This window comes from Eulemur rufifrons, chromosome 2, assembly GCF_041146395.1.
Source record: "Eulemur rufifrons isolate Redbay chromosome 2, OSU_ERuf_1, whole genome shotgun sequence".
Taxonomy (NCBI): Eukaryota; Metazoa; Chordata; class Mammalia; order Primates; family Lemuridae; genus Eulemur; species Eulemur rufifrons.
In genome coordinates, this window is record NC_090984.1 from 30041458 (window position 1) to 30067746 (window position 26289).

General features: G+C 39.6%; 1 protein-coding gene across 10 annotated transcripts in view; it reads left to right on the plus strand.

Moving 5' to 3' along the window:
* The first annotated feature begins 472 nt into the window (after positions 1-472).
* The window catches only part of INTS14 (integrator complex subunit 14), a 33375-nt gene continuing 7558 nt past the window's right edge, over positions 473-26289 (plus strand). Inside the window, exons 1-9 of one of the 10 annotated variants that reach the window (XM_069458718.1) lie at positions 473-948; positions 3975-4241; positions 13600-13707; positions 16654-16809; positions 17598-17716; positions 18143-18285; positions 20497-20589; positions 23241-23385; positions 24754-24887. In XM_069458718.1, the coding sequence (XP_069314819.1) occupies positions 4020-4241; positions 13600-13707; positions 16654-16809; positions 17598-17716; positions 18143-18285; positions 20497-20589; positions 23241-23385; positions 24754-24887 (1120 nt within the window). In that variant the 5' untranslated portion in view covers positions 473-948; positions 3975-4019. Of the gene's footprint in view, positions 949-2192; positions 2337-3957; positions 4242-13599; positions 13708-16653; positions 16810-17597; positions 17717-18142; positions 18286-20496; positions 20590-23240; positions 23386-24753; positions 24888-26289 lie in introns of those variants that run through there. The other 9 variants (XM_069458727.1, XM_069458773.1, XM_069458736.1 and 6 more) reach the window with 9 other exon arrangements.

Here is a 26289-nt window from a genome sequence, read left to right on the forward strand (position 1 = left end):
CGGATTCTGTCAACTGGTTCAGAGGATGTGAGTGAGGGGTCTGAAAAGTGACGGGAAAGACGGGCCTCAGCAAGGGTTAGGCTGATGCACTGACAGGCCCAGGTGAGTGTGAAGGGGTCACAGAGTTCCTGGGCCAGGTGAGGCCCCTGCGTCAATGGGGGGGAGGGGGACAGGAGCCCGAGTACGGCGAGAGCTAGAGCGTAGTGCAGGGAAGAAGGGCGGCAACGGCAGACCCAGCCCGGGCTCAGCGGAGTTGGGGATTTGTGCGGAGGAGAAGGGTCGCGGATTGGCCACCGCGGAGAGCGGCTCTGAAGAGGACGCGCCCTCTAGCGTCCCTGGTGCCGAGCCTTAGCCCTGCCCTCCGCGGTCCTCGACGCCCCGCCCAGCCCGGTGCGGAGTGCAGACGCCGGGTTCCCTTTCGTCGTGCGGCCCTATAGTTCCGGCTGTGGCGCGCGGCCGGAAAGCTTTTGAGGACGGACTGTGGCGGCGATGGGCGCGGGGTGAGTGGGGAATGCCTGGGGGCTCGGGGCTGCCTCTCGTTGCTTGTTGGGGCTACAGGTGAAGGAGTTAGGGGTGAAGAACGACGCAGGACCAGTGCCTGGCCTTCCCGCTGCCCCGGGGGTCGCCCCGTGCCCTCTCTGAAGTGCTAGTTCCGGGGCTCTGCTCCCGGCCTCTCTTCGCTCTGTGGCTCGGGTTTCCTGCTCCGCATAAACTGCACGATTTTGTCCCCTGCCCTGGCCCTCTCTATCTCCTCTTCCCTTAAGAGACTTCCAGTTCTGAATATGATTTTGACTGATTTTTAAGGTAAAAATACATCCCCCTGATGCGATCCAAATGCAGGCATTCTGTATTTCCAGGCTGGACGTTTAGAGATGAAATTGTATCCGAGAACTCCGGAGGGACGCATCAGAGCAAGGGAAGTCGGGCTGACAGGAAAGCCGAAGGGAGGTGAGGACCCTAACATGAACGGGGGGGCTCCTAGAAATTCAAGTGGAGTCACGCTTCGAGAGCAAAACTTCTGAGAATCAATTCTTTATAAATGAGTTAACTATCACCTTCAGGGAAGAATTATAAATGTGTAGCTGATGGAGACATGGCATTTAAGGCCAAATCAGGTGGCTAGTATCTATTCTCAGGACTACACTGTTCTTGAAAAAGAAGACCCCTAGTTGTCCGAACCGTTGTATGTAAACAGTACATATGGGAAAGGTGTGAGGGTGGGAGACTTGAGGGTCAGAACCAACCCAGGTGAGGAATAGTGTTCTCACAAAATTGCTAAACTGTGGTGGGCACGGATTTTTCTTTTTTTTTTTTTTTTTAATCAGGCCTAGCCTGCTTGAGTGAACCACCTTTCAGGAACATTCGGTTCCCTCTTTTACTCCTATGCCTACAACCTGAGTACTAAATTGTTTTCCCACAACTTTGCCATTGTTAAGGAGGTGCATTTGGGAGTGGACACAAACGCGTCAGGAGAAAGAACCAGTTCCAGAGTCTGTCAGAGATGGCAAGACTGCCAGCTGTGTCACCCATTCCTGTGTTACAGCACATTTCATGGGCCAAAAGTGCTTTTCTGTACCTTATCTAAGTCTATGTAAACTGTTTCCCATTTTCCTAAGAGGTGAGGACAGTCCTCCTCATGATCCCCAACTTTTAAAAAACATAACGGCCTCTATGAATGGGACAACCAGGCTTGAGCTAGGTTAATGCTATACCTGCCCAGAGGTGTAGGAGTCCCCAGTATCTCTGCGCGAATGAGGAGGAAACGTGTTTCTAGTGTCCACAGTTAAAATTTATCATGTATTTTGCTAAAGAATTAATATATCTGGTGACTAGAGGTGGTGCATTAGTTCTTATCAAATATTTGTTGAGTACCTTCTATGCAGCAGTTACTGTGGTAAGTTCTGAGGAGAGATTGGTGGGCAAAATGTGATATGGTCCCTGCTCTTAGTGAGCTTATGTTATGGTGAGCTTATGTTGTGGTCTACTGTAGTGTAGTTGAACCAGTATTGTATAGGACCTCACTTCTTGAACACAGCCAAGACCCAGAAATGATATAAGAAATACTGAGTAGACAAAATAGTATCAAGTTGATACACCTAATTTCGTGTGTTTTACTGTAAAAGAAACCCACAGGCTCACAGAGCCTGGTCCTTTGAATTTTAACAAGCTTGATTACCTGGTTTTCCAGCCCACAGCAGCCAAGAAGCAGTGAATCAGAAAAAGGGAGAATGATTACAGAGGATTACTGAAAAGGTGGAATGCAAGGTGATGGTCTGACAATTAATTATAAAGAAGAGGCACCAAAACAGAGCACAACAGTCTGGATTGAGTATAAGGTAGTGTTTCCATGTATGTTCTTATACAATACTTGTTCCATGGGACCTTAACACTAATTATATAGAGAAGAGTTAAATGGGAAAAACAGGGTTAGTAACTTAAACTAGATTCTTTGCTGTAGAATTTCTCAGAATCTTTAATAGGCCCAAACTCATTTTTCTTAAAGCATCGCTCCAGAACAGTGTTCTGCAGCACACACTCGGACACTTGGGGAAATGCTAGTATAAAGTGAATCATCAGGGCAGTAGTATGCTGAGAAGTATTGGTGTTTAGAGTGGTGATGTGAAGTCATCATAAGAGGGTGAATTATGTTTGGCACATACTGTTTAATGAGACAGAGAAGAGGCATACACATTTTAATTTTTTCTATTAAAATGGTTAAACATTTTGGAATTCTAAGGAGTCTGGAAAAGTAATTTTTTTCTCTGGTTTAACTTTATTAATGTTTTTTGAGATAGTCTTGCTCTCTTAACCCCAATTTATAACATTGTTTCCATAAACCAACATGTTCTGAGTTCCCAACAGCCTACTTACAATGGAATTTTGAGATATCACGCATTTGCAGTTAGGCACTATAGTAAAACAAACAGTCTGGTCACTGTTAAATGTTTTGAAATAAATTCTAAAAATGAAATTAGTGAGCATTAACTTTCTAACCTGTTTATATCCACCTAGAGTCTTCTCTAATTGTATATATACATATGATTTTTATGAAGTTTTAAGAAGTACATATATACAGTCCTATGAAATGCTTTTCTCAGTTACTAATACCTCACATAAATATTTCTAGTATCTGCATATGTTATTTATAGCTATATGATATTTCATTGTGTCGATAGACTACAGTTTGCTTAATATTAGAGTAGCAAGCTGTATCCTCATAAGCATGTCTTTGTGTCTGAACACAGAAATGTTTTCTTTTCATGCTAATTCTCAATCCATAATTTTAAAGAACTCTTCATTTCCTCTATTTCTACATTTCTACTTTTCTACACAATTTCATGAGATAATTCCAACTTCATATACATATTCTTTAATTTTATTTTTTTCCTTCACAGTTAAAGCACCATTAGCCAGTTTATGTATAGTGAATACTACTGAGACTAACAGTGTGTTGCTTTTGTTATGCTTAATGATTTCCAGCTTTGTCTAATTTGGATTATGACTTTACTAGCCCTTTCATTTTTATATTTTGCATTCATTTTAATAAAACAAGAGCACCAAGCAACAAAATAAATACTAGCATTATAATACTGTTGATACTAAGATAGTGATGGTACCAAAAAAGAATGTCTGACTGTCAAATAGTATCATCATAGGACAACTAGAAATGTTCTTCAGTAAATTAAGTGTTGGAGAGGTGATGTAGAAATGTTTATTATATTAAGTTGTGTAAAAGTTATTTGTATGAAAGTTAAGGGATACCTGAATGTGCTACTAAGCAGTTCTCATAGTGAACTAAGCTTCTTGCTTTCCTCTCACTGAATTCTCTACAGATTTGCCCTTACCTCAACTTAAATGGGGTTTGGCTCCACTCATTTCTGGGAAATTGGTTAAAATTATGGTGAAAAATATTTTTTTTCTCTCTATGACATGTAAGACCTTATTTACTTTCCACAGCATTTCTCTATTTTTAGCTGCCTGTTTGCATTCTGAGTGGGAACACTGGGATCATTTTCATCATGCCGACAGTGGTGGTAATGGACGTATCTCTTTCCATGACCCGACCTGTGTCTATCGAGGGGTCTGAGGAATACCAGCGTAAACACCTAGCAGCCCATGGTTTGACAATGCTGTTTGAGCACATGGCCACAAATTACAAGCTTGAATTTACAGCACTGGTGGTTTTTTCATCACTTTGGGAGCTGATGGTCCCCTTCACAAGAGATTATAATACCTTACAGGTACAAAAAGCAATAAGTTATTGTATGTACAGAGCCTAGATTTATTGGGAGAAAAACAGTGTTATGGCCGGGCGCGGTGGCTCACGCCTGTAATCCTAGCACTCTGGGAGGCCGAGGTGGGCGGATCGTTTGAGCTCAGGAGTTCGAGACCAGCCTGAGCAAGAGTGAGACCCCATCTCTACTAAAAATAGAAAGAAATTATATGGACAGCTAAAAATATATATAGAAAAAATTAGCCGGGCATGGTGGCGCATGCCTGTAGTCCCAGCTACTCGGGAGGCTGAGACAGGAGGATCGCTTGAGCTCAGGAGTTTGAGGTTGCTGTGAGCTAGGCTGATGCCACGGCACTCACTCTAGCCTGGGCAACAGAGTGAGACTCTGTCTCAAAAAAAAAAAAAAAAAAAAAAAAAGAAAAACAGTGTTATATAATATTGCACTGAATATTTAGAACTTGGAATTATTTAATAATAAGTCTGTGGGTACTTAATATGTGTAGCTGTGAAACAAGGATTCACAACCAGTAGGTCTTATGTCTTATGTCTTTCTTTGGCAAAGCCATGAGTTAGAGCTGTGAGTTGTTGCCTTTTTTTCTTATCTTGGTTTTCTGGAATTCTCTGTGGAAAGGTGAGCATCTCAGGATGTAATGCTCCATTTCCTAAAATTCAGGGTCTTTAGGTTCAATGCTTTACTTTTTTCTACTTTCCCATAAAACTTGAGGAAATGAAAAACAGCCCTTTCTTATAAAAACCCTTATTCTAGAATAATTCAAAATAGTATTTCCTTTCCAACACGTAGCTCTGATTTACAGATGCCAAGAAATTATAATTTTTAAACCTCAATTGATAGATGCTACCTTCCAAATGTGCTTTTTGCATTATGTCAGAGAATTTACTTTCTGACAACATCTCTAAATCATAGTATTTGCAACAGTGCCTACCACAGTGCCTTGCCCATATTGAGCAGTCAAAAGTGTTTGTGGAATTGAACTGAACAGTTTAGTAATTGTTAGCGATTTAGAAATCTAGGGTCAATGCAGTTTGATTTTTTTTTTTTTTTAAACAGGATTTTGCTGTGTTGCCCAGGCTGGAGTGCAGGGGCCTGATCATAGCTCACTGTAACCCCAAACTCCTGGGCTCAAGCAGTCCTCCTGAGTAGCTAGGACTACAGGTGCACACCACCATGCCTGGCCCAGGCTGTATTGAAACTCCTAGCCTAAAGTGACCCTCCCAAAGTCCTGGGATTACAGATGTGAGCCATTGTGCCTGGCCAGTTTGAATTATTTTAATATAAGTAATAAAATTTTGTTATATCATTCCTTTTATTATCGCACAGATTTTTTTTTTGTTGTTAAATATATATACACTCAACAATAGGGCATATAAATGACATGAAGCAAATATTGATAGATCTGAAAGGAGAAATTGACAGTAATATAATTATAGTAGGAGACTTTAATACCTTACTTTTTTTAATTTCAAAATTTATTTCAGAATATTACAGGGGTAAAAATGTTTTGGTTACATAAATTGCCTTTGTACAGTTTGAGTCAAAGTTATAAGTGTGCCCATCACCCAGATAGTGTGCACTGTACTGATTAGATGTGAATTTATCCATCCCCTCCTACCCCTTCCCACATGCTTGATTTCCATTGAGTTTTACTTCCATGTGTGTGCATAAGTGTTGATCAATTAGTTCCAATTTAATAGTGAGTACATATGATGTTTGTTTTTCCATTCTTACAACACTTGACTTAGAAGAATGGTCTCCAGTTCCTTGCAGGTTGTTACAAATGTATTAGTTCACCATTTTTTCTTATGGCTAAGTAGTACTCCATGGTATACGCATACCATATTTTATTAATTCACTCATGTATTGATGGCCTTTTGGGTTGATTCCACATCTTTGCGATTGTGGATTTTGCTGCAATAAACATTCAGGTGCAAGTATCTTTTTGATAAAATGACTTTTTTCCCTTTGGTTAGATACCCAGTAGTGGGATTGCTGGATCAAATGGTAGGTCTACTTTTAGTTCTTTGAAGTATCTCCACATTACTTTCCATAGAGGTTGTACTAGTTTACGATCCTACCAACAGTATATAAATGTTCCTTTCCACATCCACGCTAGCATCTGTTGTTTTGGGACTTTTTGATAAAAGCCATTCTCACTGGACTTAGGTGATATCTCATTGTGGTTTTGATTTGCATTCTCCTGATTATTAGAGACATTGAGCATTTTTTCAAATGTTTCTTGGGCATTAGTCTATCTTCTTCTTTTTTTTTTTTTGTTGAGACAGAGTCTCACTTTGTTGCCCAGGCTAGAGTGAGTGCTGTGGCGTCAGCTTAGCTCACAGCAACCTCAGACTCCTCGGCTTAAGTGATCCTACTGCCTCAGCCTCCCGAGTAGCTGGGACTACAGGCATGCGCCACCATGCCCGGCTAATTTTTTCTATATATAGATTTTTAGTTGTCCATATAATGTCTTTCGATTTTTAGTAGAGACGGGGTCTCGCTCTTGCTCAGGCTGGTCTCGAACTCCTGACCTCTAGCGATCCACCCGCCTCGGCCTCCCAGAGTCCTAGGATTACAGGCGTGAGCCACCGCGCCCGGCCGAGTCTATCTTCTTTTGAAAAGTTTCTGTTTATGTCTTTTGCCCACTTTTTAATGGAGTTGTTTAATTTTTTTCTTGCTGATTTGCTTGAGTTCTTTGTAGATTCTGGTTATCAGCCCTTTATCAGATGTATAGTTTGCAAATATTTTCTCCCATTCTGTAGGTTGCCTATTCGCTCTATTGATTGTTTCCTTGTCTGTGCGGAAACTATTTAATTCGATCATGTCTCATTTATTTATTTTTGTTGTTGCTATGATTGCTTTTGGGGTCTTCCTCATAAATTCTTTGCCTAGGCTGATATCTATAAGAGTTTTTCCAACATTTTCTTCTAGAATTTTTATAGTTTCATGTTTTAAGTCTGTTATCCATTATGAATTAATTTTTGTGAGTGGTCAGAGATGCAGATCCTGTTTCAGTCTTAAACATGACTATCCAATTTTCCACTATCCTTATACATGACTATCCAATTTTCCCAGCACTGTTTATTGAATAAGGATTATTTTCCCCAGTGTATGTTTTTGTCTGCTTTGTCAAAGATCAGATGGTAAGATGAGAATGATTTTATATCGGGGTTCTCTCTTCTGATCCATTGGTCTATGTCTCTGTTTTTGTGCCAGTACCATGGTGTTTTGTTTACTATGCCTCATAGTATAGCTTCAAGTCTGGTAAATTGATGCCTCCCAATTTGTTCTTTTTGCTTAAGGTTGCTTTGGCTATTCGAGGTCTTTTCTGGTTCCATGTGAAGCATAGAATTATTTTTTCTAGATCTGTGAAAAATGATGTTATTTTAATGGGGATTGCATTGCATCTGTAAATCACTTTGGGTATTGTAGACATTTTAACAATGTTGATTCTGCCAATCAATGAGCATGATATGTTTTTCCACTTGTTTACATCCTCTATGATTTCCTTCCTCAGTGATTCATAGTTCTCCCTTTAGAGGTCTTTCACCTCCTCAGTTAAATATATTCCTAGGTATTTTATTTTTTTGTTGTTGCTGTTATGAAAGGTATTGAGTCTTTTATTTGATTCTCAGCTTGATGATGGTTGTTGTATAGGAATACTACTGATTTGTGTACATTGATTTTGTAACCTGAGACTTTGCTAAATTTGTTTATCAATTCTAGGAGTCTCTTGGCAGAATCTTTGGGGTTTTTTAGATATAAGATCATATCATCAGGAAAAAGCGATAGTTTGATCTCTTCTTTCCCCATTTGGATAGCCTTGATTTCCTTTTCTTGCCTGATTGCTCTGGTTAGGACTTCCAGCACTATGTTAAATAGAAGTAGTGACAGTGGGCAACCTTGTCTGGTTCCAGTTCTAAGTGGGAATGCCCTCAATTTTTCCCTGTTCAGTATGATATTGACTATGGGTTTGTCATACATGGCTTTTATAATTTTGAGGTATGTTCCATCTATGCCTATTTTCTTAAGAGTTCTTATCATAAAAGGGTGCTGAATTTTGTCACATGCTTTTTCTGCATCTATTGAGAGGATCATATGGTCTTTGTTTTTGTTTTTATTTATGTGGTGAATCACATTTATAGATTTGCGTATGTTGAACCATCCTTGCATCTCTGGGATAAAGCCCACCTGGTCGTGGTAGATTATTTTTTGATGTGTAGCTGAATTCAGTTTGCTAGGATTTTATTGAGAATTTTTGCATCTATATTCATAAGAGATATTGCTCTGTAGTGTTCTTTTTTGTGTGTGTCCTTTCCTGGCTTTGGTATCAAGGTGATATTGGCTTCGTAGAATGAGTTGGGGAGGATTCCCTCCTTCACAATGTTATGCGATAATTTCTACAGTACAGGTACTAGTTCTTCTTTGTAGGTCTGGTAAAATTTGGCTGGTAAAATCTGGTCCGGGGTTTTTTTTTGTTGGAAAATTTTTTATTGCAGCTTCAATTTCATTACTTGGCGTTGGTCTGTTCAGGAGTTCTGTTTCTTCCTGATTGAGCCTAGGGAGGTTGTGTGTTTCCAAGAATTTGCCCATTTCCTCAATGTTTTGAAGTTTATGTGCATAGAGATTTTTACAGAATTCAGAGGTGGTATTTTGTATTTCCAGGGTATCAATTGTAATACGTCCTTTTTCATTTCTGATTGAGCTTATTAGGGTCCTTTCTTTTCTGTTTCTGGTTTATCTAGTGAGAGGCCTGTTGATTTTGTTTATCTTTTCAAAGAACCAACTTTTTGTTTTATTAATCTTTTGTATAATTCTTTTGGAATAGATTTCATTTAGTTCTGCTCTGACCTTAGTTATTTCTTTTCTTCTGCTGGGTTTGGGATTGATTTGCTTTTCCTTTTCCAATTTCTTGAGACAATTCATTAGATTGTTGATTTGCGATCTTTCTGTCTTTTGGATGTAGGCATTTAAGGCTATGAATTTTCCTCTTAGGGACTGCTTTTGCAGAATCCCACAGATTTTGGTAACTTATGTCCCTTTTGTCATTTAGCTTGAAGAATCTTTTGAGTTCCATCTTAATTTCCTCCTTGACCAATAATTGTTCAGCAGTAGGTTGTTTAATTTCCATGACTTTGTGTAGAGTTGACTGTTTCCATTGGAATTGATTTCTAATTTTACTCCACTGTAGTCTGAGAAGATACATGGTATAATTTTTATTTTTTTTAATTTGCTGAGACATGTTTTGTGGCCTAGGATCTGATCAATCTTAGAGAATGTTCCGTGAGCTGATGAAAACATATATTCAGTAGTTTGGGGTAGAATGTTTTGTAAATGTCTATTAGGCCTATTTGTTCTAGAGTCCTGTTTAAGTCCATTGTTTCTTTGTTTATTTTCTGCTTGGAGGACCTGTCCCATTCTGTCAGTGGGGTGTTGAAATCCCTAGCTATTATGATGCTGCTGTTTATCATTTTGTTTAGATCAAGTAGGGTTTGCCTTATGAATCTGGGTGCACCTATGTTAGGTGCATAAATATTTAGGATTGTTATGCCTTCTTGTTGAATTATTCCCTTCACCATTATATAATAACCATCTTTGTCTTTCTTTACTTTTGTCGATTTGAACTCTATGCTATCTGATACAAGAATGGCTATACCAGCTTTCTTTTGGCTTCCATTTGCGTGGAATATTGTTTTCCATCCTTTCACCTTGAGTCTGAATGAGTCCTTATGGGCTAGATGCGTTTCCTGGAGACAGCAGATACTTGGTTTGTATTTTTTTTATCCATTCAGCCAGCCTATGTCTCTTCATTGGGGAGTTCAAGCCATTCACATTTATTAAAAGGACTGATAGGTATGATGGATTTCTGTTTATCCTATTGAATAGAACTTTTTTTTTTTTTTTTTTTGAGACAGAGTCTCACTCTGTTCCCCGGGCTAGAGTGCCATGGCGTCAGCCTAGCTCACAGCAACCTCAAACTCCTGGGCTCAAGCAATCCTTCTGCCTCAGCCTCCCGAGTAGCTGAGAGTACAAGCATGCGCCACCATGCCCAGCTAATTTTTTTCTACATATATAATTTTAGCTGTCCAGATCATTTCTTTCTGTTTTTTGTAGAGATGGGGTCTCACTCTTGCTCAGGCTGGTCTCGAACTCCTGAGCTCAAACGATCTGCCCACCTTGGCCTCCCAGAGTGCTAGGATTACAGGCGTGAGCCACCGCGCCCGGCCTTGAATAGAACTTTATTGCTTTGTTTTACCTCTTGAGCCACTGTGGTATCTGGGCTTTGACCTTTAGCTTTTGGGTGATTTTACACTGGTTGGTGTCTATTGTGCTGACCTGTTATAATGCAGATCTGAGTACTTCATGCAGGGCAGGTCTAGTTATGACAAATGTCCTCAATGTTTGCTTGTCTGGGAAAGACTTAATTTCTCCATCAAATGTGAAACAGTTTTGCAGGATACAGAATTCTAGCCTGGCAATTGTTCTATTTAAAATTAAAGATGGGGGCCCACTCCCTTCTGGCTTATAAGGTTTCCACTGAGAAGTCTGCTGTTATCCTGATGGGTTTTCCCTTGTAGGTCAGTTGTTGTTTATGTCTAGCTGTGTGTAGAATTTTGTCTTTCATTTTGACTTTGGCCAGGTTGATTACTATGTGTCTTGGAGATGTCCTGTTTGCTATGAATCTTCCTGGAGTTTGATGACCATCTTGTATCTGGATGTCTGGATGTCTGGATCACTGGCGATACTAAGGAAGTTTCCTTAATAATTCCCTCAAGTTGGCCAGGCGCGGTGGCTCACGCCTGTAATCCTAGCACTCTGGGAGGCCCAGGCGGGTGGATCGCTCGAGGTCAGGAGTTCGAGACCAGCCTGAGCAAGAGTGAGACCCTGTCTCTACTAAAAATAGAAAGAAATTATATGGACAACTAAAATATATATATATACAAAAAATTAGCCGGGCATGGTGGCGCATGCCTGTAGTCCCAGCTACTCGGGAAGCTGAGGCAGTAGGATCGCTTAAGTCCAGGAGTTTGAGGTTGCTGTGAGCTAGGCTGACGCCACGGCACTCACTCTAGCCCAGGCAACAAAGCGAGACTCTGTCTCAAAAAAAAAAAAATAATAATAATAATTCCCTCAAGTAGATTTTCCATACTTTTAGCACTTTCTTATTCTTCAGGGACACCTATAATATAATTCGTATGTTTGTTCGCTTTGCATAGTCCCATGTCTCTCTAAGTGATTGCTCTGCCTTTGTTGTTCTCTTCTTTGCCTCTTTGAATGATTGGGTTAGCTTGAGAGCCTTGTCTTCAAGCTCTGACTTTCTTTCTTCTCCTTGGTTTAATTTGTTGCTGAAACTTTCTGCTGTGTTTTGAAAATCCCTGAATGACTTTAATTTCTTTAAATTCTATTATTAATACATCTTTCCTAATTTTTTCTAGTTCTTTAGTGGCTTTTTCATTAACTTCCTGAAATATTTTTGGGCTTTTTTGGTTGGTTTTCAACTTTTTCTTCAATTCCATTCATCTTATTTGCCATCCATATTCTGAATTTTATTTCTGTCATTTCGACAATTTCCTTGTAGATGGAGTTCACTGCTGTAGCTCCATTGTGATCCCTTGGAGGGTGTTGATCTGTTTTGATTTTTCATTTTGCGAGGGTTCTTTTCTGGTTTCTTTTCATCTAGAACTCTTTTCTCAACTCAGGATTAATAGGTTTGCAGGGCTCCTTTTCCTTACTGGAAACTCTACTGGTTGATTAGAATAAGGGGAGGTCACTAGATGGCGCTCTTCTTCCCCCCTACTCTGGAATGTTGATGCAGCAGAGGAGGGGCGTGTGCGCTAGAAGCCTGTAATGCAGCTGTTCTGATTTGTTCTGTTCGACTGTGATTGCCTCTGCTCAAGGCTGTGCTGAATGCTGTTTGGTTGGATGTTGGATGGTTCAGCAGATAGTTGTGGGATGTTCAAGTTGGGAGCTGGGCGAGACCCTCTTCACTGAGGCTGGTGTTGTGGGGTTTGCTTTACCCAGGGTTTTTCCACAGAGGTAACAGCAGCAGCTGGATGTGGTTGTCATGGGTTCCCAGGTTGTATGTGTTTGCTCAAACCAGGTTGCAGTGTACTGGTGGCTTGAGGCCTGGTGGGGTAATGGACCTTGGAGCAGTTCTTCTGCTCCTGCTACGGTGGTGGTGGAGGCTCTGGGATGGGGTCTTGGGGTCTAGGTGCAGCGCTGGAGACTTGGGGATGGTGTCTCGGGCCTGGCAGGGATTCTGGCGGCACAGAGGTGGAGCCTTGGGGTTTAGCGTGAAAGCCTCAGAGCTGGGACTCTATCTCACAGTTTTCTTTCTTTCTTTTTTTTTTTTTTTTTGTTTTGAGACAGAGTGTCACTCTGTTGCCCGGGCTAGAGTGCCGTGGTGTCAGCCTAGCTCACACCAACCTCGAACTCCTCAGCTCAAGCAATCCTTCTGCCTCAGCCTCCTGAGTAGCTGGGACTACAGGCATGTGCCACCATGCCCGGCTAATTTTTTTTTCTATATATATTTTTAGCTATCCAAATCATTTCTTTCTATTTTTAGTAGAGACGGGGTCTCGCTCTTGCTCAGGCTGGTCTCAAACTCCTGACCTCGAGCGATCCTCCCGCCTTAGCCTCCCAGAGTGCTAGGATTATAGGCGTGAGCCACCGCGCCCGGCCTATCTCACAGTTTTCAAGTGACTTTTTTTTTTTCTAATTGTACTGGCTTTCTTATAAGTGAATAAACTGAGGATTTCTAGTGTTCAGCATTCTGAAATTTAGAGAATTACTATATAAGGAGTGATGAGTAATGCTTAAGACCAGGAGCCCCGAAGTCAGATTGCCTGGATACAAATCCAGACTCTGCCACCTCTAGTCATGAGATCTGGAAAAGTTACTTAATCTTTCTCTACCTTAGTTTAGTCATTTAAAAGTAGGGTTAATAATCTATACCTTATGGTGTTATCGTGATGATTACATGCACATAAAGTGCCTAGAATGGTGTTTAGGATGTAGTTAGTATTTAATAAATTTTGTCATTATTTTTATTGATGTGTTTAAAGTTCATTTCAATTTTTTCCTTCAAGGTCCACTTATAAAGGTATAAACTTGGTGGACTCTTCACTCTCACCTGATAAGAGGACAGAATAAAGGGAGCTCTTTTAATTATCCTTTATAGTTGAGGAAGTCTGTTTTACCATTTTTTTTTTTTAAGAACCTATGCTTTGGGGCTCTCAAACACACAATATCCCCTGTGTAACATTCATACTTTGAACAGTTTATGTTGTTTTCTAATAATAAATTAAAACTAAAGAATAATGAGCAATTTTATCTTCTATTCAATAAGGAAGCACTAAGTAATATGGATGATTATGACAAAACCTGCTTGGAGTCTGCATTAGTTGGTGTTTGCAACATCGTTCAGCAAGAATGGGGTGGTGCAATCCCTTGCCAGGTAATGATCAGCTCTTCTTCGTTGCCCTAAGTTAACGATGTTAACCACTGAGGTACTTCAGTTTTCTTCAGGCTCTGCCAGCATGTATTATAATTTCCACAAACTAGATTTTACACTTTTGTTGTCTTTTTGAAAAAAGACACTAAATCAACACTAATGTGCTCAGAAAGCAGCAAAATTATGCCTTAAGGAAAGCATCCTCCTAGTAAATTGACTTATAGCAAACTAGTACGGTTTGTATAAAACACAAAGGGCTCACAGTGGAATTTTAGAACTACAATCCCTGGAAGGGATGATTATAATTGAGTGATAGAATTATAAACTTCAGTACAATATAGTCTGTCTTTATTATCTCAGTGCAGCATTTATTCAGCAAACTTTTAACCATCTCATCTGAGTTGTCTAAAAAGTGAGGAGTATGAATGTCATAAAATCTGTTGCTCTTTACTTAGCATCCACAGTACTAGCATCAAATCAAGGCAAAGTAGTAGCAGAAAAAGAGAATTGGACATTGCTGTATATAAGTCCTTTGAGAAGTGGCAGCATATTTTGAAGGAGAAAACAGAAACATTGCTAAAAGGAAAATGATAGTCTACAATAGGAGTCAACAAACTTTCTTGTGTTTTAGGCTTTGCAGGTGTCTGTGGAAACTACTAAACTCTGCTGTTATAGCATGAAAGTAGCTATAGATAATAAGTAAATGGATGGGTGCTGCTGTGCTCAAATAAAGCTTTATTTACAAAACACAGACAGTAGACCAGATTTGGCCTGTGGGCTGTAATTTGCCAGCCCCTGGTGTATGACTTTATTACAAGGTCAAACATAGGATTCCTTAGTAGTGTCAGTGTCATCAGTGGCATTTGTTTTTAAATTAACAATAAGATTGTGGTTTCCTGGGAGTGAGGGAAGGATATGGATTGATTCAAAAGAAGCAAGAGGGAATATGGGAAGTGATAGAACTATTTGTTTCTTAATTGTGGAGGTGGTGACATGACTGAATGCAGTTGTCAGAACTCATAGAACTGTGTACTAAAAAGGGTGAATTTTACTACATGTAAAGTATATCTCAATAAACCCACCTTTAAAACATAAAAAACATTTTTCTTACTGTGAAAACCACCCAGTTTTATAGAATATAGTGGATACCTATTTAAGAAGCCAATAAATGCCTTTTGACCAATTTCTTTTTTTTTTTTTTTTTTTTTTTTTTTTTGAGACAGAGTCTCACTCTGTTGCCCAGGCTAGAGTGAGTGCCGTGGCGTCAGCCTAGCTCACAGCAACCTCAAACTCCTGAGCTCAAGCAATCCTCCTGTCTCAGCCTCCCGAGTAGCTGGGACTACAGGCATGCGCCACCATGCCCGGCTAATTTTTTCTATATATATTTTTAGCTGTCCATATAATTTCTTTCTATTTTTAGTAGAGGTGGGGTCTCGCTCTTGCTCAGGCTGGTCTCGAACTCCTGAGCTCAAACGATCCGCCCACCTCGGCCTCCCAGAGTGCTAGGATTACAGGCGTGAGCCACCGCGCCCGGCCCCAATTTCTTTTCAGCAGGAAAAAGTTTGACACCTCACTTCATAGGCATTATTTATTTTGGCAAATCCATGCACACAGAATATCTTGTATCTTGTTATTTCCTGACAATATACTGAGTAAGTGAAGTTCTGTTGTCAATATTTTCTGAATTGGAAGCTAGCAGGTAGCACAGTTGCATTTGGTATTTCTTATTTTGTTTTAGAGGAGAAACTCAGAAAAATTTTAAGAGCCAGACCTTGTGCATCATGCAGACTTCTGTGCTTTGATGTTTTTCTTCCTTTGTAAAAAGGAAGAGTGTGAATTTGAGAGGTATTGTACCCTGACAGCAAGGGGGCTGGGCCTGAATTCACTTAGACTTACTTGATGAGTTTTGGGATGAATCAGGTCCAAAACAGGGTACTACAGGTGGGTGGTTAGTGGTTGTTTTTATGATCAGTTACTACTAAATTATCACTTAGCATCAGAAAAAGCTAGTGGTAGAAGTAAATCATTATATAACAATTGTTGGTACCTAGAAAAGGAAATTGCCTTGTAGTCTCTTGACTATCTTCCCAAAAGATGACATCCCTGCAGGGTACCTCTATCAAGCATTCTTGGGCTTTAGAAGTAAGTGCCAGTCTTGGTATTTCACATGGTGCAACCACCTAATACTGCCTTAATGGCCTGTTATTATCAACTTACTGGACTAGGCTAGGGAAAGCAAAAACAATCCTCCCCAGGGGTGCTTGGGAAGTCCACCCCCCACAGGATCACTCTGAAGCAATGAGGAAAAGGAAAATGATTTTTCAGGTACCATCTATTGTTGGTATTATTATATTGGCTTTTTCAAATTATAGGTTGGTTAAGAATGCATCTTAAAGATCTTGTACGCTTCTGGTTAAATGGCCTTTATATTATAAATACATTTTTAGAGCAGTTATCATTTTAATTGACCAGGATTAAAGTTTGTCATCTTTGAAGATAAAAGACTTCTGTGCTGGTACTTCCCAGGGACACATGTGAAATGGGTCCTCATGCCATTTATGACATTGGTGTCTTAGGTACCCAACTCTTTATCTAAGAGATGAGGTTCTAGTTTTAATACAATTAAGAATTGGTTATGAATGTTTTTGTCCTTTTTTTTTTTTTAAGTGTTCAGAGGCAAGCTTTTAAAAAAAAATTTAATTAGATGAAATAGAGTAAAATGCATTGATCTTAAGTACACAGTTCACTGAGTTTTGACAAATGCATACACCTTATGTAACCACAGCTATAATTAAGATATGGTGTTCTTTACCCTATAGTGTAGAGTAGGGTTCCATTCACCCCACAAAGACTCCTCACACCTCTTTCTAGCAATGAAAACACTGCTAAATGGGACCGCTTTAAATATATAATTTAATACACAAACCTCCTCTCTCTTTTTGCAAACAGGTTGTTCTGGTGACAGACGGCTGTCTTGGCATTGGTAGAGGGTCACTACGACATTCCCTAGCTACTCACAATCAACGAAGTGAGAACAGCAGGTTTCCACTACCTTTTCCTTTCCCATCTAAGTTATATATCATGTGCATGGCAAATTTGGAGGAGGTAATACCTTTTAATAAGTTCTTTTTAGTTTGATAAGGTGTATTTTAGAGCTCAGTTTACTTTTTAGTATATACCATTAATACTATATTGCATATACTACAACACGGAACTCCATTGGTTTTAGCCGAGGCTGGTCACTAACTATTTTTGAAAAGGCTCTGGATGTCAAATGTTCTTTGAAATTTCAGAGTGTTGCCCCATCTGGGGAACATAGCTGGAGTTGTTATGTATCCTACTGATGAGTGCTGAAGGGTCAAGGTGTTCTTTTTGGTGTTATTTCTCCTCATTGAGGACTTCTTATGTTTATTCTACCAGAAACGTTGACAGAAGTGTGCTTTGATTTTTTTGGCAAAGTATTGCTCTGATGTATGTTTTATTAAACACTTTACTTCCTGGTTTTCCTAGTTTTCCCATTTATTTGAGAAAGTTATTTAACCTTTCTTCACTTCAGTTTTCCCTCTGTAAAATATAATGATGGTTCTTACCAAAAGGTGTTAGAAACACTTTGGAGGGAAGATGCTGTGTAAATAGTAACTGTGGTCACCTCTGAGAATCTTCACAAAATTACTTCTGAATGACAGAGCTCTATTGGTGTCATTTTATGTACCATTCTTCTGTGGTAAACTTGAGTCAAAATTGTTATAGTTATTTTCTTATCACATTGGCTGTTTTAAAAAAATCATCTGTTATTTGTTGCCTGTGTTATTGTAATGGCTTTGACCTTGGTGTGCTGGTAATAATTTGGCATTTTGTGCCACTTTAAAGGGGTCATCTTTTTTGCTTTATAGCTTCAGAGCACCGATTCCTTAGAATGCCTTGAACGTCTCATAGATTTAAACAATGGTGAGGGGCAGATTTTTACTATTGATGGCCCCCTGTGCTTGAAAAATGTACAGTCTATGTTTGGGTGAGTATATGCTTATAGCTTTTTTGCCTTCTTTATAATCCATTATTGTAATTTGACATCCAGCAAGAATATCAACTTTACTATTTCTGATTGTGTCATTTCTTTTCCCCAATTTGCACATTTTTCAGATAAAATGATCGGTAGTGGTTTTTTTTAAAGTTCATTCCCATTTAAATTAAACATGGCTGAATCTGTAATGTCTATAGATATCGACTACCTTAGAACTCAGCAGTTTCAAAGATTAATTTGATTTGGGGCTCTTCAGAATTGAAATTTCCTCGCCAGAAATGTCAGCTTTTGTTCTTTTTCATAAATGGTCAGATCTTAGTTTTGGAGCCTGCTTGAAAGGAAAACAAACTTTGCATCTTATAAAACTACTTTTATATATATCATATTACTCTTCCTATAATAATTATTCTATTCTAGAAAACTGATAGACCTGGCATATACTCCTTTCCATGCTGTTCTCAAATGTGGCCACCTAACTGCTGATGTACAAGTCTTCCCCAGGCCAGAACCTTTTGTTGTAGATGAAGAAATTGATCCTATCCCTAAAGTCATTAACACAGGTAACTTAAAAAAAACAACAACTTCCTTCTTAGTTTTTCTGTTATCCTTGTGACTTTCACTCTTCTCTCTCTAGGAGGGTTGAAAAGACATGTATATTCTGATACAGATTGAGTATCCCTTATCCCAAATGCTTGGGACCAGAAGTAGTTTAGATTTCAGATTTTTTTTTTTGATTTTGGAATATTTGCATTATACTTAGTGATTGAGCATCCCTAATCTGAAAATCCAAAACCTGAAGTGCTCCAGTGAGCATTTCCTTTGAGTGTCATATCAGCCCTCAGAAAGCTTCCAGTTTTGGAGCATTTTGGATTTCAGATTTTCAGATTAGGGAAACTTAACCTGTACTAGGGTGCTGTTGTCATCAGCACTTGGACTGGAGGATACATTACCTAAGGGGTAATATTGGTCTTTTATGGTGAGGTCATGACCTTGTATTATGACTAAAAGCGATATACCACTGCTTTTACCTGGTTCATGTTGCTTGTACTATGCCTAGCTAAAGTAGGCAAAGTGAAAGAGTAAAAAATAGTAAGGAGAGGAGACTTGTCTCCTGTTGGTGGGTGGATTCCATGAGTGTTGGGTGCATGTTAAACCTCTTGGGGGTGGCTGGCATCACTGTTTCAGTCACCATGCAGCCGTGGTGCCCACCATAGTGTCTGATGTTTAGTAGCTACTCAGTAGATAACTGTTCAGCCAATAAATGATTAAGTGCATAGTAAATCCTCATGGTTTTGGGTATACAGATTTTAAGGACTTTTAGAATGAAGAGCTGTGAACAGGCTTTTTATTTTTTGTGCCTTTAGCTTCTGGCTGTCTTGAAGCAAGGTATCCATTTCTTTCATTGTGACTAGGCAACAGTGTATTAACCTGTACCAAATGCCTTTTGCCTTCCAATCAGTTAGATTCGCCTTCCTTCCCATCCTTTTTTGTTGAGTAACTTTGAATAGATCTTTTCTTTCCTGTATAAACTTTTAGTCTAAGATATTTATTATAGCTTATATTTAAACTACTTTAAAATATTGTAGGCCTTTTTCTACTCAAGTGATAAATATCTAACTGCTTATGCTGACTCATTTGTTATTCAGCTAAGAGAGGTATTAACAGCAAATCTCCAGAGAAGTACAATGTACTCACGATGATTCTGATTTTTTTAAACTGTTTTAAGAATATGGGTGTGTATTTGCCTAAAAGACTGAAAAGCAATTCAATAAAATATTAATTGAGATTTCCTTTGATGATGAATAATGAGTGACTTTATTTTTCTTTACAATTTTTATTGTTTTGTAAATTTTTATATTATGAAATCATAAAAAGCTTTTTAAAAAATTCTTTGGTTACATTTATTTTTTGTTTACTTTGGATTTTCAACAAATACTTTTAAATCAGAGAAATCATTGTCATGTTTAGACTGCTTTACCTTGGTTTTGTGGAAAATATATTTCTTTCTCAAGGAAACTTTTTAAAACATTTTTATTATTTTTTTAATTAATTAATTTACTTATTTATTTTTAGAGATAGGGTCTTACTCTGTTGTCCACGCTGGAGTACAGTGGCATCATTGTAGTTCTCTGAGGCCTTGAACCCCTGGGCATAAACAATCCTCCTGCCTCAGCCTTCTAAGTAGCTGGGACTACAGGCATGTGCCACCATGCCTGGCTAATTTTTCCTTTTTTTTTTTTTTTTCTTCTTTGTAGAAACAGGGTCTCACTAAATTTCCCAGGCTGGTCTCAAACTCCTGGCCTCAAGTGATTCTCCCACCTCAGCCTCCTGAGGTGCTAGGACTACAGGCATGAGCCACCACACCTGGCTAGGAAACATTTTTAATGCAATAGTATTACTCTCCAAGGAAGGCTGATTGAAACTGTTGTGGAAGTGTTTGAATATGATGCCCCCTGGTGACCTGAACATCCCTGACTACACAGAGGGATTTGACCTTTAAGCTTTTTGCCTTGGCTGGGGACCTAGCCTCATAAAAATAAAATTTAGCTGATTTGTCATATAACTTAAATTCATTAAATAAAAGAGTTATCATTTCCTAGATTACTTAAAATGCAAATTATTCAAAACTCATCCACAGACAAGTCTAATAACTTTCCCAGCCATCATATGTGAAATCCCCACCTAAGCAGTGTGTTTGTAAAATTGATACATAGAAAATAATGTACTTTCCCGTAGTATGAATTAATTCTATGTTGATTCCTTCCTTTCAGATTTGGAAATAGTGGGATTTATTGATATAGCCGATATTTCAAGTCCCCCAGTTCTGTCCAGACATCTGGTCTTACCTATAGCACTTAACAAAGGTGAGTTCTCTTCCTATTCCAGTGATACACATGAAGCATCTTATTAAAGTTATTCTTAAATGTTAGATAGTAGGATAGCCCATTTTGTAGAATTTAGGGGAAAGGAATAGTTACAAGACTGGAATTTTGAAACTGGAATGTTGCCTACTATACCAGAAAAGTAATTCTGCTGCTTTTCACTGTGGAGAACATTTTGATACATACTTACCGTGTGTTGGTTTGTGAATCTACAGTGGTAGTCCTCTTTAGAGATGATAATGCTTTGTCCTCATCCAGGGCTCTGCCTTTCCTAGTAGAGACATACTGAGAAAGCCATGGTAGTTATCCAAAGGTTGCTTCTGATAAATGTGGAAGTCAAACACAGCTTCATAAAGCACATCTGTTCTTTGTTCTACTAGTGCCAAGCATGTAGTAGATACTTGGTAAAAACTGGTGAATGAATGGATGAATCCAGGCCCTTGTGAGTTCTCATTACTATAGAATATGCCTCTCTGGAAACTGTGAAGTCATGTTCCCAAATTCATCATCTCTCTAGAGGAGGCTAGCTTCTAGCTCTTTAAAATTCTCTTTGTCTCTGTTCTAGGCTGACCATCCACTTTATGTTAATCAGCTTTCTCCAAGAAGTGTATGTAATCAATCAGATTTCCACTTACTGAGTTGCGATCACATTCCGTTTATGCCCAGTTATCTCAGTTGGAGTGTTGGCTATTCTGTAACCACGCAATCACACATTCACAGATGGAATCCCGCAGCCACAGATGGCTTATTATGATCACTGTGTTTATAATTTACCTTATTCTTCTCAGAGAACAACCAGATTTTCCTTATTTTTAAGGTCCTAGGGGAATTCTGTATGCCCATATAATTGTCAAGAAACAAATTGAACAAAATGACATGTTTATGTAGGCGAAGAGTGGAGAGAAGAATACGGGAAGGCAGAATAGGGCCATATTGTAAGGGCTGTTGAATACACAGCTAAACAGGACAGACTGTTCCTATTGAATTAGAAAGTCTTTGAATAAGACTGAGCAGATATTTTCATAGGGAAGTTAATTGTAGGAAGATTCATCTGTCAGCAGGGTATATGAGGGAACCTGGAGTTGGAGAGAGTCCAGTAAAGAAGCTTATTTTTTTTTTTTTTTTTTTTGAGACAGAGTGTCATTCTGTTGCCCGGGCTAGAGTGCCGTGGCGTCAGCCTAGCTTGCAGCAACCTCAAACTCCTGGGCTCAAGCAATCCTCCTGGCTCAGCCTCCCAAGTAGCTGGTACTATAGGCATTCGCCACCATGCCCGGCTAATTTGTTTTTTCTATATATATTTTTAGCTGTCCAAATAATTTCTTTCTATATTTTTAGTAGAGACGGGGTCTCACTCTTGCTCAGGCTGGTCTCGAACTCCTGAGCTCAAACGATCCACCCGCCTTGGCCTCCCAGAGTGCTAGGATTACAGGCGTGAGCCACCTCGCCCGGCCCAGTAAAGAAGCATTGTTTACCTTTGGGGACTTGGATTCATTCACTGCCTGACGGCTGCCAATTAAGAACATGTTTGAGGCTGGGCTCAGTGGCTTACACTTGTAATCCCAGAGTTTCAGGAAGCTGAGGCAGGAAGATTGCTTAAGTCCAGGAATTCGAGGCTGCAGTGAGCTATGATTGCATCACTACACTCTAGCCTGGGCGATGGAGTGAGACCCTATCTCTTAAAAAATAAAAAATAAAAAAACGCCTGGTATCTCTGTATCTGGTTCTATTTAAATGAGTGCCTGAGGCCGGGCGCGGTGGCTCACGCCTGTAATCCTAGCACTCTGGGAGGCCGAGGTGGGCGGATCGTTTGAGCTCAGGAGTTCGAGACCAGCCTGAGCAAGAGCGAGACCCCATCTCTACTAAAAAATAGAAAGAAATTATATGGACAGCTAAAAAAATATATATATATATATAGAAAAAATTAGCCAGGCATGGTGGTGCATGCCTGTAGTCCCAGCTACTCGGGAGGCTGAGACAGTAGGATCGCTTGAGCTCAGGAGTTTGAGGTTGCTGTGAGCTAGGCTGACGCCACGGCACTCACTCTAGCCTGGGCAACAGAGTGAGACTCTGTCTCAAAAAAAAATAAATAAATAAATAAATAAATAAATTAAATAAATAAATAAATGAGTGCCTGAAACCCCAAGATAGCATCTAAATGAGCATCGGAGTGGAACTGTGGAAAATGGATTTTTTTGTATAGCAGCTTTACTGAGATATAATTCACGTACCATACACTTCACCCATTTAATGTAATTAAGTGGCTTTTTTTATATTTACAGAGTTATGCAGCCATCACCTTTTTATCACCCCCAAAAGAAACCCTGTACTCTTTAACTGTCAACTCTCAGACCCCCATCTCCCTAGCCCCAGATAGCTAGTAATAACCTTTCTGACTCTATAGAGACCTATAGACTTACTCTGGATATTTCAAATAAATGGACTTCATATAACATGTGAAAACTGATTTTTATGTGGACATTGGAACACTGGAATGAGTTTTTCCTACTTGTTATAATATTGCCATACAATTCCATACACTTTCCTTTCAAGGCTAGAAATATCCAAGAGTGTAACTGGGGCTTGAGGCTTTTATAGCTAATCTCAATCTGACCTATTTTCTCTTCTTTTTACAGAAGGTGATGAGGTAGGTACTGGCATCACTGATGACAATGAAGATGAAAATTCAGCCAATCAGATTGCAGGCAAAATACCCAACTTTTGTGTCCTGCTTCATGGCAGCCTAAAAGTAGAAGGAATGGTGGCGATTGTTCAATTAGGGTAGGAAACTTTGTTTATATTTGGTTGAATGAAACGGAAAATCAGTTCACGAAGTAAAATATTTCACAGACTTTTCTGAAAGAAAGGTCCTTGTCACCTTTTTCCTCTCCTTGCCACACCGTACCCACCTGCTGTTACCCTCTAAACTGCTCTTTAAATCATCCCCTGGAATAAGTATCAAATGAGCCTTTTAATTATATTGCCTTTATATTATATCCTTTCTCAGTTTTCTTCTTTTTTATCCTGTCCTATCTAGGATATATGGGTTCTGGTTATAACAGTGCTACTAGCTTGCAGTAGGATTTTTGGCAGGATTCACAGACTCCTCAGCTATAACGTGAGAGAGTAGAACTAAATGAAAAAAAGATGTTGATAACATTGAGCATTTTACTATGTACCAGGCATTCCTCTAGGCACTTTTATGTTAACACATTTTAATCCTCACAACAATACTATGCAAGAGGCATCAACATTATCCTCATTTTATGGATGAGGAGACTGAGGCTTAGAGGGGTCATGGAACTTACCCAAGGTCACACAGCTGATAAATGAAAGAGCCAGGATTGTTACCCATGCATTCTGACTCCAGAGCCTACACTCATAACCGCTCCACTGTATTCCTTCCCTGTGAGGAAAGCCCTTCTAGCTTTTACATTCTCTGCAGTCTGAAAATCTGCAAAACTATTTGCTTCCCTTTCTGTAATACTTATTGTTAGAAAAGAGGAGGTGACTGATCATCTTCTGGCCATCATCTGGGGTTGACTGATATAGAATATCAAGGTTAGGATAAATCAGAGGAGAGGCATGGCTCCACTTCTGCTGCTGTTAAAATTAGCTGGTCCAAAAAGAAGAATGCATTTCTTCTTACTAGGTATATTTCATGGCACCCATGCTACTTGTACTGGCCCTGAATATGAGAATCATCTGGGGCCCTTTGAAAAGCTGGGCAGAGTCTCTCTTAAGGAATGGGTGATGCCTGGTACCCTGTGTTAGAAGGCTTCTCTGTGTTGGTGCTGCTGTGAGTGACTCATGGAGGCAGCTGAAAGGACCTGTAGGTCACAGCCTTTACTCCTCCTCATCAGTTACTTACTGCCCTTTGTAATTTGTTGTTTCTTTCAAGACTGCTTTTGATTTCCATATATACATAATTTAACTTGATTAATAATACATGTCCCAAAAGAATGGAAATATTATGGGAGAGCAGTATACATTTTCAGGTTTAGGATTTGACTTTGGTAAAAGTTATATGCCTGATTTCAAAGTGGAAGCCTGTATCTCTCAGGAGAAAAATACAGGCTCACTAGACTTATTTAATTTGACAGTTCTAGGCTTGATGTTCTTCTGATCTTCCATCTTCTCTCCATCTAGTCCTGAATGGCATGGAATGCTCTACTCCCAAGCTGACAGCAAGAAGAAATCAAACCTCATGATGTCTCTCTTTGAGCCTGGCCCAGAACCTCTCCCATGGCTAGGGAAAATGGCACAGTTGGGTCCTATTTCAGGTATAATCCCTATCAGATTTTATTTATCTTGACTTTGTTTTCTTTCTGCTGTACTGAATATCTCTAATTGTGCAGTCAAAGAGCTGCCTGATCTCCCTTGTGGATATGCTGTGGTCTCTGATGATGCTAGATGTGTACATGGAGAACCCCAGGGAGAATTTGATGTTTGAACTCCTGAATTTCACAGCTCAGGGGGAACCAACATTTAGATTACTTTAAGTAAATATAAACTCTTTAACTGCTTAGAGTGAAAGCTAATCTCCATAAATTTTTTTTATTCTTAATGTACTATTTTCAACCCAAGTAATTTCCAGTCATTCCTAGATAATTTAATCCATCTTTCTTCTTGAAACTGTTTTCCCTTAGCTTTCCTGACATGCTTCTGGTACCTATCTGACTTTTTCTTTTATAACTTTTCCTTCTCCTATTGTCTTGTCTTGTCTTCCTCTTGTCTCACAGTTTTGACATGTTGTTCTTTGCCTTCTTCTCAGGTTATTTTTCTCTCTTGGTTCTTTCATCAGCTATAATAGCTTCAGACTCCCCAGATCTATAACTCAAGTCCCACCTAATCTCTCCTTGGAATTTGAAATATCATATTTCCAGCTCCTAGGTGGATCTCTCCACCTGGATCTTCTGCCACAGTCTGAATGAAGCTCAGCATGTTTGTTACAGACACCATTGACCCCCACCCCTTTCTCCTTAAACTGTTCCTTCTTCTGATTTTCCTACTCCTTTTGATTGAGGCCTTTTTGCTACTAGCTATTCTAGTTCCAACTGAGTCATCCTTGACTCATTTGGGCTCATTTCAATTTCAGGAACATCTACCAAGCAACCTATTCTGTGCCAGACCTAGGGGATAAAAGAGTTAGGTGGAGTTGCTCAAAGTCTGGTGGGAAGTGGAGTAGTAAGTACAGACTGCACAAATTAGAGTTAGCCTGTGGCGGGTGATGATCAGCTCTGCCTAGGGAACTCAGCAGAATCTTCACTGAGGAGAGAGAGAGATATCCTAGCTGAGTTTTGAAGAAAAGGAGAATTAGCTGAGCTAATGAAGGAAGAAGGGCATCCTGGGCAAATGGAACTCCTATAGCAAGGAAGGGAGCTGGAACACAAAATGTGAGCGTGGCCGGGCGCGGTGGCTCACGCCTGTAATCCTAGCACTCTGGGAGGCTGAGGCGGGTGGATCGCTCGAGGTCAGGAGTTCAAGACCAGCCTGAGCAAGAGTGAGACCCCGTCTCTACTAAAAATAGAAAGAAATTATATGGACAACTAAAATATATATATACAAAAAATTAGCCGGGCATGGTGGCGCATGCCTGTAGTCCCAGCTACTCGGGAGGCTGAGGCAGTAGGATCGCTTAAGCCCAGGAGTTTGAGGTTGCTGTGAGCTAGGCTGACGCCACGG